The sequence below is a fragment of the Ipomoea nil genome, unplaced genomic scaffold (genome assembly GCF_001879475.1).
Source record: "Ipomoea nil cultivar Tokyo-kokei standard unplaced genomic scaffold, Asagao_1.1 scaffold2269, whole genome shotgun sequence".
Lineage (NCBI taxonomy): Eukaryota > Viridiplantae > Streptophyta > Magnoliopsida > Solanales > Convolvulaceae > Ipomoea > Ipomoea nil.
In genome coordinates, this window is record NW_017618697.1 from 246,088 (window position 1) to 261,708 (window position 15,621).

General features: G+C 37.7%; 2 protein-coding genes across 2 annotated transcripts; both read left to right on the forward strand.

Moving 5' to 3' along the window:
* Positions 1-682: 682 nt before the first annotated feature.
* Positions 683-3,704, forward strand: LOC109150291 (putative late blight resistance protein homolog R1B-14). Its single transcript, XM_019298187.1, has 3 exons — positions 683-2,765; positions 2,870-2,958; positions 3,407-3,704. Exons 1-2 carry the CDS (start codon positions 711-713, stop codon positions 2,909-2,911), a joined length of 2,097 nt encoding a protein of 698 aa, XP_019153732.1. The 5' UTR covers positions 683-710; the 3' UTR covers positions 2,912-2,958; positions 3,407-3,704.
* A 3,177-nt stretch (positions 3,705-6,881) lies between these two features.
* LOC109150307 lies at positions 6,882-7,355 on the forward strand. Its single transcript, XM_019298198.1, has one exon. The coding sequence runs from the start codon at positions 6,882-6,884 to the stop codon at positions 7,353-7,355; it is 474 nt and encodes a 157-aa protein (XP_019153743.1).
* The last annotated feature ends 8,266 nt before the right edge of the window (positions 7,356-15,621 follow it).

The window sequence follows — 15,621 nt, forward strand, 5'->3', positions numbered from 1 at the left end:
TCCTCATCACATCGATATGATGCAATAACTAACGCTGGCTGGATCTATACTACTTCAATTCACCATCCATCATTTCTTAGCTTGTTCAATCCATTATATTAGATTTGAGCAATACTCGAAAGAAAGAAAGAAAGAAAGAGAGAAAAATGGAATTTGGTGTTGTAACTTCACTGCTAGGAATAGTAGAACAGCAGCTTATTCATCAACCCCATCCTTGTTTGATTCATCTTCCTGCTGATACTCAAATAATCATCCAATCCTTATCTCACAAACTTCACTTCCTACAGGATTATCTACGAGATTCTGACCCTAAGGCGCAGAAGCTTTTGTCTGAAGGAATAATTAGAGATGTTGCAGTGGAAGCAGAAGATAAAATCGAGTCGAAACTAAGTGATGTTTATTTGGCAGCCGCAACTGAATCATCATCATCAGTTGAGGCTGCTTGTGAAGATCTTCATCACACCTTGCAACAAGTAGTGAAGGATATTGAAGTGCGCATCACAGATCATCTGCATACCTCCTCCTCGCTTGATAGTGATATCGATGATGCTTCTTCATCAACACCCGTACCATCTTCTTCTTTACAGCTAGCGGACATCCATACCAGGGTTGATGAAAATGTGATGATCGGACTCGAAGATGGATTTAATGAAATAAAATGCAGGCTAGTGACGTACCGGCTGTCACTAGAAGTCATCTCAATTGTTGGAATGGGTGGCGCAGGGAAAACCACTTTAGCTCGAAAACTTTATGAGGATCTATTAGTTTCTAGTGACTTTGACATTCGAGTATGGGTCACAGTATCTCAAGAATACAGTAAAAGGCAAATACTTATTAGCCTTTTACATTGTATTGTTTCATCGACCACCGAATTCTCCAGAAGAGACAATTTTGAGCTAGCATATCAGCTCAAAAAAAGTTTGCATGGCCAAAGGTATTTGATTGTCATTGATGATCTTTGGAGTACACAAGTATGGGATGACATTGAAAGATGTTTTGTTAACGATTACATCCAAAGTCGAGTTCTGATAACTACTCGAATACAGCAAGTGGCTGAACATGCTTCCTCAACAAAATCAAAAGCATTCATGTACCATATACGTTTTCTAGATCCAGTTGAAAGCTGGAATCTATTTGTCAGGAAAGTGTTTAAAGTTGGAGTTTGTCCACTCCCGGAACTCGAGCCAATTGGGAGAAAAATTGTTGAGAAATGCTATGGATTACCTCTAAAAATTGTTGTGATTGCCGGAATTCTAGTCAAACTCGGCATGTCACCAGAGCGCTGGGAGGATTTTGCTCAAAATTTTGATTCAACATTAATGGAAATGGACTCTCATTCAGTTCTAGGGATACTTGCATTGAGCTACGATAACTTGCCAACCTACCTGCGAACTTGTTTTCTATATTTGGGAATGTTTCCTGAAGACAGTGACATTCATGTCAAGAAATTGATGAAATTATGGGTGGCAGAGGGGTTTTTAGAGGCCAAGATGGGTAAAAGTTTGGAAGAGTTAGCAATGGATTACTTGTATGATCTTATTGACAGAAATCTAGTTCTAGTTGTCAAGCGAAGTTTTGATGGAAAAATCAAGTCATGTAGGGTTCATGATTTGCTACGTAAATTTTTCTTGAGAAAAACACTAGAAGACAACATGTTGGTTGTTAGTGATGATTATCGAGATGATGTTGTAGGAACACAACAATCATCAAAATTGGGTTGTCGTTGGATGAGCTGCCAATCTCATCGTTGGCCAATTACTCCATCAAATTACAATGGGGGTAAAATCCGTTCCCTTCTCTATTTTGGAAAAGATTTATACCTTCAAAAATGCAACTTCATATTTTCATGTCTCAATTTGTTAAGAGTTTTGGATTTATCTCTAATAAAGTATTGGAACGGCATGCCCACTGAAATTGTGAATTTGATTCATTTGAGATATCTAGCTTTAACCACTACGGGTTCTCTTTCTAAGTTTCAATTTTTTAAATTCCAAAGTTTGCAAACTCTCATTCTCTTTTCATGGATGGAAGACTATCATTTACAACTTCCCGATGATATTTTGAATTTGCCTTGGTTAAGGCATGTGCGCCTTGACAAGGGATCTTCACTTGATCTCCCAAGCTCAGTTCAAGAAAATCTACACACTCTTTTCTGGTTAAAAGTTGCTAGTTGGGACTCAAAACTCCTGGATTTCACAAGGGTTCCAAATTTGAAGGAATTGGGGATTTACATTGAAGGCCAAGTGTCGAGTGATGCTCTTGATGGTCTTGTTCAGTTATATTGTCTTGAAAAGTTAAAATTTGAATTAGGAAGGGTCGAGCACTTTTGCCTCCCGATTTCTTTTCCACCGAATCTCAAGAAGTTGACTCTTTGTAAGACTTATCTTCCATGGGAGGAGATGGATATTATTAGCAAACTTTCCAATCTTGAAGTACTCAAGCTAAAAGATTTTGCTTTTTGTGGTCCAGTGTGGAAACGAAGTGATGAGACGTTTCGTCGATTAAAGTTCTTGCTTGTTGCGCATTCGGATCTCGAACATTGGGAAGTAGATGAATATGTATTCCCAGTTTTGGAGTGCTTAGCACTAAGATGTTGCTGGTATTTGGAAGGAATTCCAATTGATTTTGCAAATATTTCCCATCTCCGATTAATTGAGTTAATCGACTGTTGTCCTTCTCTTGTGGATTCTGCAAATATGATCCAAGAAGAGCTCATTAATTTAGGGGAATATGAACGGCTTGTTGTTCGACATTTTTTAACTGAGGTTTATCTCTAATTCTCATTTCTTGATTTCAAATAATGAGTTTTAAGTCTTTTGATTCCAAGAATTAGTTTATTTTAAAATCCCTCTTATCTTGTTTTCTTTAGGAGGAATTGCAAAAGGATGGAAGCTCTGAAGAAGAGAGATAATATGCAATTTGATTATTTTGTGATTGAGCAAAACTGGTTTAGGCAAGGTATGTACCTATGGAAGATTAACACCAATCAATTTTCATATCCTTTGTTTCTTTGAAATATTTAATCTTGATAGGATATTGCACTTCATATCTTTCTTCCTCTTTTTTTTTTTTTTTTTTTTTTTTTTTTTTTTTTTTTTTTTTTTTCTGATTATTATAAAATTCTTGTGCGGTTGCTATATAAAATTGTTGGATATTTTTGCTATAGTATGAATAAGGATTTAAAAAGAAAATCAGATCACTTTTCTTTTTCTTAGAAATTTCTTATCAATCCTTTATTAAGATAACTTGATAACTGAAACTAATATATTTATATTTATATATTATAAAATGGATATAATGAAAATGTAATATTAAGTTTGTTATGACATTTGGATATAAAAAGGGGAGGACATTCTATTTGGTTATTTGCAAATAATTTTAGCTTTTCAATTTGTGTTTCTTGAAGGGAAATCATATAGAAGCTATAATGAGGCAAAATTCCCAGAAATATATGTCCCTTCCTGCTGGCAGATGTTTCAATTCATTGAGTTGCTGATGTTGCAGTTGATGTATTATTGTTGAAGTTCTTCATCTGTCTCTTTGGTATTTTGGATTCCTAGAAGTGTTAATGTTTTGGTCTTATCTATCAAATCAAAATAATATTTGGTTCCCAAGAATAATGTGATTGTTGGAAAATGAACACAAATGCTGGACAGCTCTGTAATATGTTTTACTTTTGAGATTAAAAATGACTTGGTTGCAAATTTGCTCTATACTCTTTGCAGTTCTTGCTCAAGATTTCAAAAACATCAGGCCTGTTTGGTGCATTTTTCTGTTTTATTTTAAATTTTTTTACAATTATTTTCCTTTTTTCATTTTCAATTAAAAAATAGAAAACATGTTTAGCAATATTTATTTTCCTTATTATTTTTAAAATAAGGAAGTATGAAGTTATTTAAAAATTTAAGGAAAAAAATTATGTAAGATTGGGATCGTTATTCGTGAGACCGGTAGGGTTAAGATAAAAAATGTAATACTTATACCGAAAAATATAATATTAATCAAGAATAAAATCTTTGTTATTTATAAGGGGAATGCAATTATTTTACATTTTCATTTAAAAGTATTACATTTAGCATTTTATTATTGATTAGTGATACATTTTTCAATATAAGTATTACATTTTTATCTTGACCCAACCCATCTCACATGAGAGTCACTCAAAATTTATTTGTTTTTCCTTCATTTTAACCAACATATAATGCTAGTGAATTAGTGATAATGATAATATTGAATGGTGTGGTCATGCGTGCACTTTAGATCAACTCGATTATATCTAAATTTTATTCAAATATTTAAAATTTTGAGTGCTACTTTCAAATTTTAATTCAAAAAACAAAATTAATATATATAGATGGCAATTATATGGCTAAAAAACATAACTATGTTCAAGTAGTTGATAGTCACCCATGAAACATGTTAGGTTGCACATAGCTAATCGATTTGAGAAGATCAATATACAACTTTTAGAAGGACTCGAACATTGGAGGGTATGACAGGGGACGTGCGTGAGATGGAATGTGAGGTTGGGGATCCAAAAAATGGCTTAACGGCGGGACTTACGGCGCAAACCCGCCAAGGATCATGAGTCTCTTAAGTTGGAATTGCCGGGGGTTTGGCAACCCGACGGCACTTCGTGTTTTAGCAGATTTAGTCCGCACGAAGAGGCCGAAGGTAGTGTTTCTGATGGAGACGTATGTAGACAAGCAACGAATGAAGATAATAAGGGTGCAACTTGGCCAGGCCCGGTCCTATCATTCTTTAGGCCCGGGGCATAACAACATAAAATGGGCCCTATACGAAATTAATATATATTTTTATAATTAAAATTTAAATTAAATAAGGAAGCAATACTAATGTCAAATAACTTAAATAAGATTCACAAGTTTTTAACAATTTTACATACACATGAAAACAATTATAGATGCATTCCTAAATCCACAATAATCAATCACCACATCAGTATTTTCATAAATAAATAATATAGTTTATAAAAATGAATAAATAATTTAAAACCAAATGAACTTATAGACAATCACATTATTATTATAATAAATAATAAAATAATTATTAATAAAAATTTATATAAAATAACTTACAAATAAGAGCATAGCATAAAATCTTAATTATTGGGAACAATAAATCAAAACACTCAAATGGGATAAAAGATATTCATAATAAAATACAAAACATAATTAATTCGATAAAATAGTTCAAACAAAAAACATGTAATAAATCACACATCTTATATATTGATATCATATTTATAAATACTCTTTTTTAGTTAGATCACTTTCAAATTTTTCTAGATTAATTTGCATACGAAGACGCACAATAAAACTTCTAACCTACTTTGATTAGATAATTCATACAAAAATTAAATTATATTTTAAAATATTTTTCATAACTAAATCACAAAATATATTACATATACATAACTCATTATAAAGTTCACAAAACAACAAATATTCTAAATATAAGTAGCAAATTACTCGAATAGATATAGGTTCAAAATTTTATATGTATTACAAATCAATCTATATTATCTCACTATAATTATAGAAAGTTAACAAAATCACAAAGTTACAAATTAAATTTAGAAAAGGGAAAATGGCACTTTTTCCCCCTGTGTTATATACTTATAGCACTTTTCCCCCCTATATTATTTAAGTGGCAATTTCCCCCCCCTGATATATTAAATGGACATATTTACCCTTAAAATAAATATTTCCTTTATTTTACTTCTCCAACAAATTATAACCACAATTTGAAAAAATAAAATACATTAATTGTTGAATTTAGAATACTTTAAAAATAAAAAAATAAAATTTTAAAATAATGTTTGAACCAACAGTTCAAATTGGATCCGAAATTGTGAAACAACGATTCAAAATAAAAACCAAATCGCGATTATATATACTTATATGTGAGAGTCAATATAAATGCGAAAAAAACATACACTATTTGCAAATATTATAATTCTAATTTAAGCTATTGCTAGTAGTTGTTCCGATTTGAACCTCTGGTTCACGGTTCAGAATCTATTTTTTTCCACTTCACAATTTTAATAAACGGAAACCCAAATATTGGGTTATGTTATGAATCATAACCGAATTTTTTTTTATTTGATTGCTATAGTGTTCGGTTCAGTTCGAACCGAACCGTGGCCATCCCTACGTATAAACAATAATTTGTTGAACAAGAGAAATAAATAAAATATGTATTTTAAGGGTAAAAATGTCTATTTAATATTATCAGGGGGAAAAACCGCCACTTTTATAATAATTGAGGGGGCAAATGTGGATGCATGAATAACTCAGGGGTTAAAAATGCTATAAGCATATAACATAGGGGGAAAAAGTGCCATTTTCCCTTTAGAAAAATACAAATTAGAAATAGAAATAAATAAATTGTAAGAAAATGTTATATAAGGGGATTTGATCCCTTGACCATTAGCATAAAAACTACAAGTCTTACCAACTCACCCAACTTGAATTTTACTCAAATTTTACTTTAGTAAAATTCTTAAAATCATATACTAATAGTAGAGGCGGAAATTTTTATGTGAAATTACATATGGGGATTCGATCCCAAGACCATGCGCATTAATTAAAATGTTAAGCCTTACCAACTCAACCAACTAAGAAATTATTATAAAAAATGTATACTAATTAGTTATATGACATTTCTATAGTATATATATAAGAGTAATGGTATAGGATAGGGGCCCCTTCCAAGCATGGGGCCCTGGGCAAGGGCCCAGCCTGCCCTTGCCCAGGGCCGGGCCTGAACTTGGCTTTGACAGTATGTTCGTCGTGGATGCAATAGGACATAGAGGGGGGTTGGCCATGCTATGGACTAATATGATAACTCTCACCATAATGGGCTATTCAAACAACCATATCGACATCAATATCTCGTTGGATGTTGGGAGCCTTGCATGGAGGTTCACAGGTTATTATGGGTACCCTGAGAGGCAGCGCAAGCGTGAGACGATTTCGGACTGTGGTTTGCAAGACTTTCCATTCTCGGGCAACCAGTTTACATGGGAACGCTCGCATGGTAGCCCCAATATGGTCGAAGAAAAATTGGGCGGTATCACGGCTTATGATAGTTGGTTGAACTTGTTTGGCAGTGTTACTACTAGTTCATTGTTATGCCCGTACAGTGACCATTTACCGCTATTTTTAATACCTATTGCGGAGCAGCGTGCAAGAGGAAGAAACAAGTTCATATTCGACAACATTTGGCTACGCGAAGACAAGTGCCGTGAAATTGTGGTGCGGAGTTGGGAAAGATCTGTAGGCTTGGATGCTCTGAGCAGGGTTGAACGTTGTGGCCGGGATATTGGGTAGTGGGGGACAACTTACAACAAGGAGTTCTAGCGGCGTATTGAACAATGTAGAGATCGGCTGGAGGCACTTCGACCACGGTGAGATCCTCAGGGGTTAGCAATAGATTATGCAATGTATGAGAAGGAGTTCCTTTACTTCCTTGAACAGCAACATGGGTATTGGAGGCAAAGGGCGAAGGAATACTGGTATAGGGGAGGAGATGTTAACAGCAAGTTTTTTCACAACTCCATCAAGACCAGGCAGAGGAGGAACAAGATACATCGCCTGAGAAATGATATTGGCCAGTGGGTCGAAGTGGAGAAGGCACCGGGTGATCTCATGGTGGATTATTTCAACAACCTATTTCGTGAAAACCAGGGAGAGATGGATGAGGTAATTGATTGTATTAAAACTACTATAATTGAGCAGGAAAATAATATGCTTCTCCAACCGTTAAGTATGGACGAGGTTCGTACTGTTGTGTTCCAGATGTCAATTTCAGAGTAGCGGCACACCGGAGCACAATAGAAAAAAAGGGAGAAGAAGGTAAACAGATGCAGAAAGAGAAAAGAGAAATATTTCATGTAGAGAATGTGATGAATCAAGTTCTTATTACAGAGGCAGTTGATCCTTATTTATAGATGGAGGATGATGCAACTGCTATGAACAGATTATGCGTAAAAATAGGAAGATATTTACAATAGCAAAATTAATAGAGCAGCACTGTTGATTTTAGACTTCTTGAACCTGGAGTGTTGAGCTATCACTGGTTCTTGCTGCTGACACCCCCCCGCAAGCTGGACTATACATATTGTATAGACCAAGCTTGGAGACGAAACCTTGGAGAGAAGCAGGAGCATGAGGCTTTGTGAAAACATCTGCCAATTGATGTGCAGTGGGAACATGGAGTAATTTCAGCAAGTTCTTTTGTAATTTTTCCCTTACGAAGTGACAGTCTATTTCAATATGTTTCGTGCGTTCATGAAACACCGGATTTTGGGATATGGCTATAGCAGACTGACTATCAGAATACAACACAGCGGGTGTAGAAGAGTGAACTTCAAACTCTGTTAACAAATAAGTAAGCCATTGAAGCTCAGCCGTAGCAGTAGCAATGGCTCTATACTCTGCTTCACTAGAGGACCTGGAAACTGTGTTTTGTTTCTTGGATTTCCAAGATACTAAGGCATTATCCAGAAACATGCAATAGCCTGTTACTGACTTCCTAGTCTCAGGACAAGAAGCCCAATCTGAGTCAGTAAACCCCTTAAGATGAAGAGTTGAATTGGCAGAGAAGAACATCCCCTGCCCAGGTGATGCCTTGAGATATCTAAGCACTCTATGTGCAGCTCTTAGATGAAATTCAGTGGGGCAATCCAAGAATTGAGAGAGTTGTTGTGTTGCGAAAGAGATGTCCGGCCTAGTAATAGTAAGATATAACAGTTTACCTATGATCCTCCTGTATGAAGTGACATCTTTCAAAGAAGGACTGTCACTATGAGTGAGCTTAGTGGAAGGCACCATAGGACTATTGACTGGCTTACTGTCAATGAAACCAGCCTGCTCTAAAAGTTCCAAAACATATTTTCGTTGACAAACACTTATTCCAGACCTGTTTCTGGCCACTTCCAACCCCAAAAAATACTTTAGGTGTCCCAAGTCTTTAATCTGGAACTTAGCATGTAAATGGGACTTGATATCCATGATTTGAGTTCTATCACTACTAGCAACAACCACATCATCAACATAGACGAGTAATGCAACAAAGGAGGCTCCAGTACCCCTGGTAAACAAGGAGTGGTCAGCCGTAGTCTGTTTAAAACCCATGCTTAAGAACTCAGTCGTAAGTTTTGCATTCCATTGTCTACTAGCTTGTTTAAGTCCATATAATGATTTGAGAAGCTTACACACTTGTCCAGGCCTTTGTGGAGTAAACCCAGGAGGCAAAGCCATATAAACTTCCTCATGTAGATCACCATGTAGGAAAGCATTGTTCACATCAAGCTGATGTAATTCCCAACCTTTAGCAGCTGCACAAGCAAGTAATACTCTAATAGTGGTGATTTTTACTACTGGGCTAAAAGTATCTAGGTAATCAAGCCCAGGAGTTTGAGTGTACCCCTTTGCTACCAATCAAGCTTTATACCTCTCCACAGATCCGTCCGCTCTATGCTTAACTTTGAAAACCCATTTGCAGCCAATTGGTTGTTTAGAGGCAGGAAGATCAGTTAACATCCAAGTATGATTAGCTTGCAATGCTGCTGATTCAGCTGCCATAGCTTGTCTCCAACACTCATGCTTTACTGCTTCTGCATATGTAGTAGGTTCCTTAATTGTCAACACATTGACAGCAAAGGCCTTATGTTTTGTAGACAACCTGCCATAATCCAAAACAGCCGAGAGAGAATGAGGAGAAGTTCTCTTGGTTCTGGGAATATTATCTGCACACACATAATCATTTAAGTAAGCTGGCCTGCTTTTTTCTCTACTAGATCTTCTAGATTGGTGCTGGGACTCTATAAGAGGTTCTGTCCCATCGTAAGTATCCGCAAACTGTGGCATATCATTCTGATATGAATTCTCTAACTGATCAGGTTCTTCGGGACAAATAGTATTGTCAGCAGGTAACACCGGTACAGAGACAATGAGTTCTTCATCTTTGGTTTGAGAAAAGGGGAAAACACCTTCATAGAAGGACACATCTCTAGAGATAAATACTTCCCTTGTCTTCAGATCATACAGCTTGTACCCTTTAAAGCCACCTGTATAGCCAATGAACACACACTTTCTTGCTCTTGGAGCAAATTTGGTCATATGAACCCCATGTACAGCAGCAAAAGCTAAGCAACCAAAAACTTTGAGATGCCCATATTGAGGAGCCTTTGAGAATAACAATTGATAAGGAACTTGGCCTTGTAATGCTGCAGAAGGTAGTCTATTAATTATATGAACAGCTTGCATAACACAATCACCCCAAAAAGGATCAGGAAGGCTAGCCTGAAATTTCAAAGCTCTTGCTATGGACAGGATATGACCATGTTTTCTCTCAACTATGCTGTTTTGTTGCGGGGTATAGACACATGATCTCTGATGAATTATTCCTCTGTCTTGATAAAATTCTGGCATATCAAACTCCTTCCCATTATCTGTTCTAACAATTTTAATGGATTTTCCAAACTGTGTTTGTATTAGAATGCAAAAAGCTTGAACCAATTTTCTTGCTTCATGTTTTCCTTTCATTAAGTAGATCCAAGTGGCTCTACTATAATCATCAACTACTGTTAAAAAATAATGATGGCCATATATTGTGGGAACAGCATAACTCCCCCAAATGTCAAAATGAACAAGTTCAAAACAAGCAGTTGTGTATGATTTACTAACTCCAAAAGGTAACCTCTTTTGTTTGGCCAAATGGCAACAGTCACATACAAAATCATCACTGACAGTAATATCACGATTTAACACTTTCAAGAGCTTAATCTTGTTATTAGAAGCATGTCCAAGTCTAGCATGCCAAACATTATTCAGACTAATACTGCTCTTATTCACAATCATGCAAGAAGGAGTTGTAGAAGTTGACAAACACAAATGATATAAGCCTCCATTAATTCTAGCTGTCCCAATCGTCTTCCCACAGTCCAGATCCTGTATAACACACTTGTCAGATCGGAAGGATATACTGTACTTGGAATTCTTGACCAGCTCATTGACAGAAATCAAATTATATTGAAATACAGGCACACAAAGAACATTCTCCAACACAATGTCATCAGATAGAAAAACTGTACCAACATGGGTTATATGTGCCTGTTGACCATTGGGCAATGCAACATGCATACCAGTTGTGCTTCTAACATCAGACAAAAGATCTATACTGCAGACAATATGGTGTGTAGCACCAGTGTCAAGAATCCAAATGGTTTTAGAACAAGAAGGCTTACCTTCAAAGTTTGCAGGTGAGACAACACTGGCAGAAACTATATTTGCTTGAGGAGTGAAATCAAGAGGTGTATTGACTGTATTCTGCTTTGTCTCATTCTGCTTAGGGCCAAGCAACCTACTATATTCCTCTTGAGAAATTGTCACAAAATTCCCTGCAGTGTTTTGGATTTGTTCAACAAAGCCTTGGGATTGAAATTGGTTCTGACTTCCAAATTGTGTGACACTGGATTGCAGCAAAGGACCTTGGACTTGGTTTACTGCTCCTGCACCTTTAGACCTGGGTACATAACCCGGCGGGTAACCATGGAGTTTGTAACATTTATCCACTGTGTGGCCAGTATATCCACAATGGCTGCAAATTGGTCCTGGTTTCTTGTTCCAATTGTTATTCTGTCTTCTTGGACGGAAGTTGTTGTTCTGAGGAAAACTAGCCAGGAATGCATGTCCAACAGTAGGACTCATCTGCTGAGAAGGCCCCTGCATCTGTGGTGTGGGAGTAGCACTGAGAATCCCACCATAAACCTCTCTTTCTTGCTGTTTCACCAAGGAAGATGCCCTTCCAACTGTAGGGAGAGGGCTCATCAACATAATTTGCGATTTAGTACTTGTATAGTTTTCATTCAATCCTCTCAAAAACATTGACAAATGATCATTTTCTACATAAGTGTAGAACTTCTCATATCCTCCACAATTGCACTTAGGAGTACAAGCACACACAAGCAAAGGTCTTAACACAAGTAATTCATCCCAAAGCAATTTCATCTGTGTGAAATATTGATCCACACTTAAAATCCCCTGTTTAAGCTGATAAGCTTGTCCTTGAATCTGTGAGATCCTAAAGATATCCCCCTCACTGAACCTCTCCTCTAAATGCTTCCATATAGCAATGGCAGATTGTAACCAAAGCACACTCTGTGCAATCTCAGGTGAGATGGATCTTACAATCCAGGAAACAACTATGTTATTACACCGTTCCCAAACCATGTACCTTTGTTCATCTTTGCTAGGTATAGGTATTCTACCATCAATAAATGCTAGTTTATTTTTGGTTGATAGAGCTATCTTCATAGCTCTTGCCCAAGGATAGTAGTTTGAACCATCTAAGGCCGGCGAAACAAGCACCAAGGCCGGACTCTCACTAGGATGCAAGTAGTAAGGATTACCTGCATCAGAGGGATTAAAATCAATGATCGAAACCTGAGTATTACTGTTTGCATTTGCTGCCGTCGGAGCCGCCGTCGAAGTCGCCGCCGGAACTGATCCAGTTGCCATAGCAGGAACTACTGGCGGTGGAGCTTGTGTTCGTGCAGAATTAGCATTTGGAGGAGGCCACGCCATTGATCCAAGCTCGTACTCTAGAGCAAGGCTCTGATACCATGTCAATTTCAGAGCAGCGGCACACCGGAGCACAATAGAAAAAAAGGGAGAAGAAGGTAAACAGATGCAGAAAGAGAAAAGAGAAATATTTCATGTAGAGAATGTGATGAATCAAGTTCTTATTACAGAGGCAGTTGATCCTTATTTATAGATGGAGGATGATGCAACTGCTATGAACAGATTATGCGTAAAAATAGGAAGATATTTACAATAGCAAAATTAATAGAGCAGCACTGTTGATTTTAGACTTCTTGAACCTGGAGTGTTGAGCTATCACTGGTTCTTGCTGCTGACACCAGATGCATCCAGACAAGTCTCCGGGACCTGATGGCTTTGGGTCAGGATTCTTTCAGCATTTCTGGGATATAGTCGGGGGGAGAGGTGATAGTATTTTGTAGGGATTTTATGCAATCTGCTAGTCTGCCCCCCAAGGAAAGTGATACTCTAATTGTACTAGTACCAAAGAAAGAACGATCAGAATCTATGAAGGAGTTGCGCCCAATTGCCTTATGTAACATCCTATATAAAGTGTCGGCCAAAGTCTGTGCGAACAGACTAAAACCCCTACTCCAGAAACTGATATCCGGTGCGCAGAGTGCATTTGTTCCGGTTCGCTTAATAACAGATAATGTTATGTTAGCTTTTGAGGTGCACCATTTTCTGAAGCGTAAAACGCAGGGCCGAGAGGGTATGGTTGCGTTGAAGGTTGATATAAGTACAGCATATGACCATGTCGAGTGGAGGTTCTTAGAAGCTGTTATGCAGAAAATGGGATTTGTTGAACATTGGATTAGTATAATTCTGGCCACGGTAACTTCCGTGAAATACCACGTCTTACATGAGCAACAGAAGCTAGGACCTATAGTACCCGCTAGAGGCATTCGCCAGGGTGACCATTGTCACCATATCTCTTCCTGCTTATCACCGAAGGGCTGAGTGCTTTAATAGAAAGGCAGATGAATACGGGTTAGCTTCATGGTGTATCGATTGCCAGACAGGCCCCTCAAATTACGCATTTGTTATACGTTGATGACTGATTCCTCTTCCTCCGGACGAACATCCCAGAAAGTGTAAACATGAGGTATGTGCTTGATACCTATATGTTGTGGCTTCAGGCCAACATGTGAACTATGAGAAGTCAGCAGTCTGCTTCAATGCGAATGTAAGCTAGCAACAAAGAGAGGCGATCATTAATGTGCTTGGGGTAACAGAAGGGGAGACTAACGCCAAATATTTAGGACTCCCCTCTATTGTAGACAGGAAGAAGAAGGCACTTTTGGCTTTCATGAAGGACCGGATCCCAACCAAAATCAGAAGCTGGAATGCCAAGTTTTTATCCCGAGCTGGTTGGGAAATATTGCTAAAAAATGTGATTCAGTCTATGCCGGTGTATGCGATGATGGTCTTTATGCTACCCGCAGGCTTGTGCAACGAAATTGAGACGATTCTGAACGAATATTGGTGGGCAAGCCGAGTTGGGAATGGTAAAGGTATACGGTGGCAATCGTGGGCTGGCTTATGCGCACCAAAAACAAGTGGTGGCATGGGATTCCGAAAGTTACACGAGATACATCGCACTAATTAGTAAGCAAGCTTGGCGCCTTATTACACGACCTTCATCTCTTGTAGCTCGTGTGTTTAAGGGAAGATATTATCCTAATAGATCCTATTTTTAGGCAAAGGAGGGAAGCAACCCTTCCTTTATCTGGAGGGAGATGCTAGCGGTGAAGGACATCCTCAAGCAAGATGGCATTATATAGGCAATGGGAACAACACGAGGATAGGGTATGATCCTTGGTTGCCAGTGCATGATTACCCATATGTGCAAACTGATTTGCATGCGTCTGTGTCAGAATCATCTGTTTCCACGCTGCTCAATCAACAGGGTACTGGGTGGGATGTGGAATGCGTCCGGAATGTGTTCTGTGGCTGGTATTGGTACTGGGAAATGAAGGGAATATACAGAGTCAAGTCATGCTATCAGCGACTTACCATGATGGAGCAGGAGTCACGACCATGGTTGAAGATTTGGAACACGTGTGTTCCCCCTAAAGTGAAGACCTCCTGCTGGCAATTGGTGTCTCATTACCTACCTACAAGAGACGCCCTAAATGCAAATCATGTAAGCTGTTCATTGTTGTGCCATATGTGCGGAACTATAGATGAATCTACCACTCATATGTTCGTCCAGTGCCCGAGTGTTGTGGCGGCTTGGGCTCGCTTGGGATTGCCAATATGCGTGGCCAGTGCGGACGTTAGTGTGTGGTTCTTTGATCGCATTGCTGCCATGAGTGAAAAGGTTCGTGCTAAATTTATGATTGTTTGTTGGGGTATTTGGACTAGCAGAAATGAATGCGTGTGGAAAGGTGTGGCGTTTGACATGAATCACATGATGCGCCGTTCGTTAGTGTTTCTGGAAAACTGGAATTCAGCGAACACTCATGGCCTGATGTGACAACCCAAAATTTAATTTTTTAAATTCGGTTTTAAGAAATTCCAAAATAACCATTTTTCACTCTACCAAAATTTTTATGATGAAAACGGTGTATGAATTAATTATTTTCAGTTATGTTTTAAATAATTTAACACCGGGACTTATTTTATTTCTGAAATCCTAAATTTTCAGGTATATTGCGTACCAAGTTTTTGACCCAAAAGTAAATTTGAGTGAAACCGGGAGAAATATGAGAAACCTAAACCAAGTGGTTATCTAGAAAGTATTTTTGGAAAAATGTATTTTGACCCCCAAACTATTTAGAAACACTTTTCTAGACTTTGGTTCATGTTGCATGGTGGATCACAAGTTTCCAATGCCTTTGCCTGATATTTTAGAGAATCAACCAAATTACCATTTTGCCCTCCTCCAATCATTGTTGATCCTAGGGTTTTGAGCCACTATAAAATGAATAGTTAGCAACCATTTCATCTTGATTCCATCCTTTTCTTCCCACCTTGAGCTCTGCAAGAA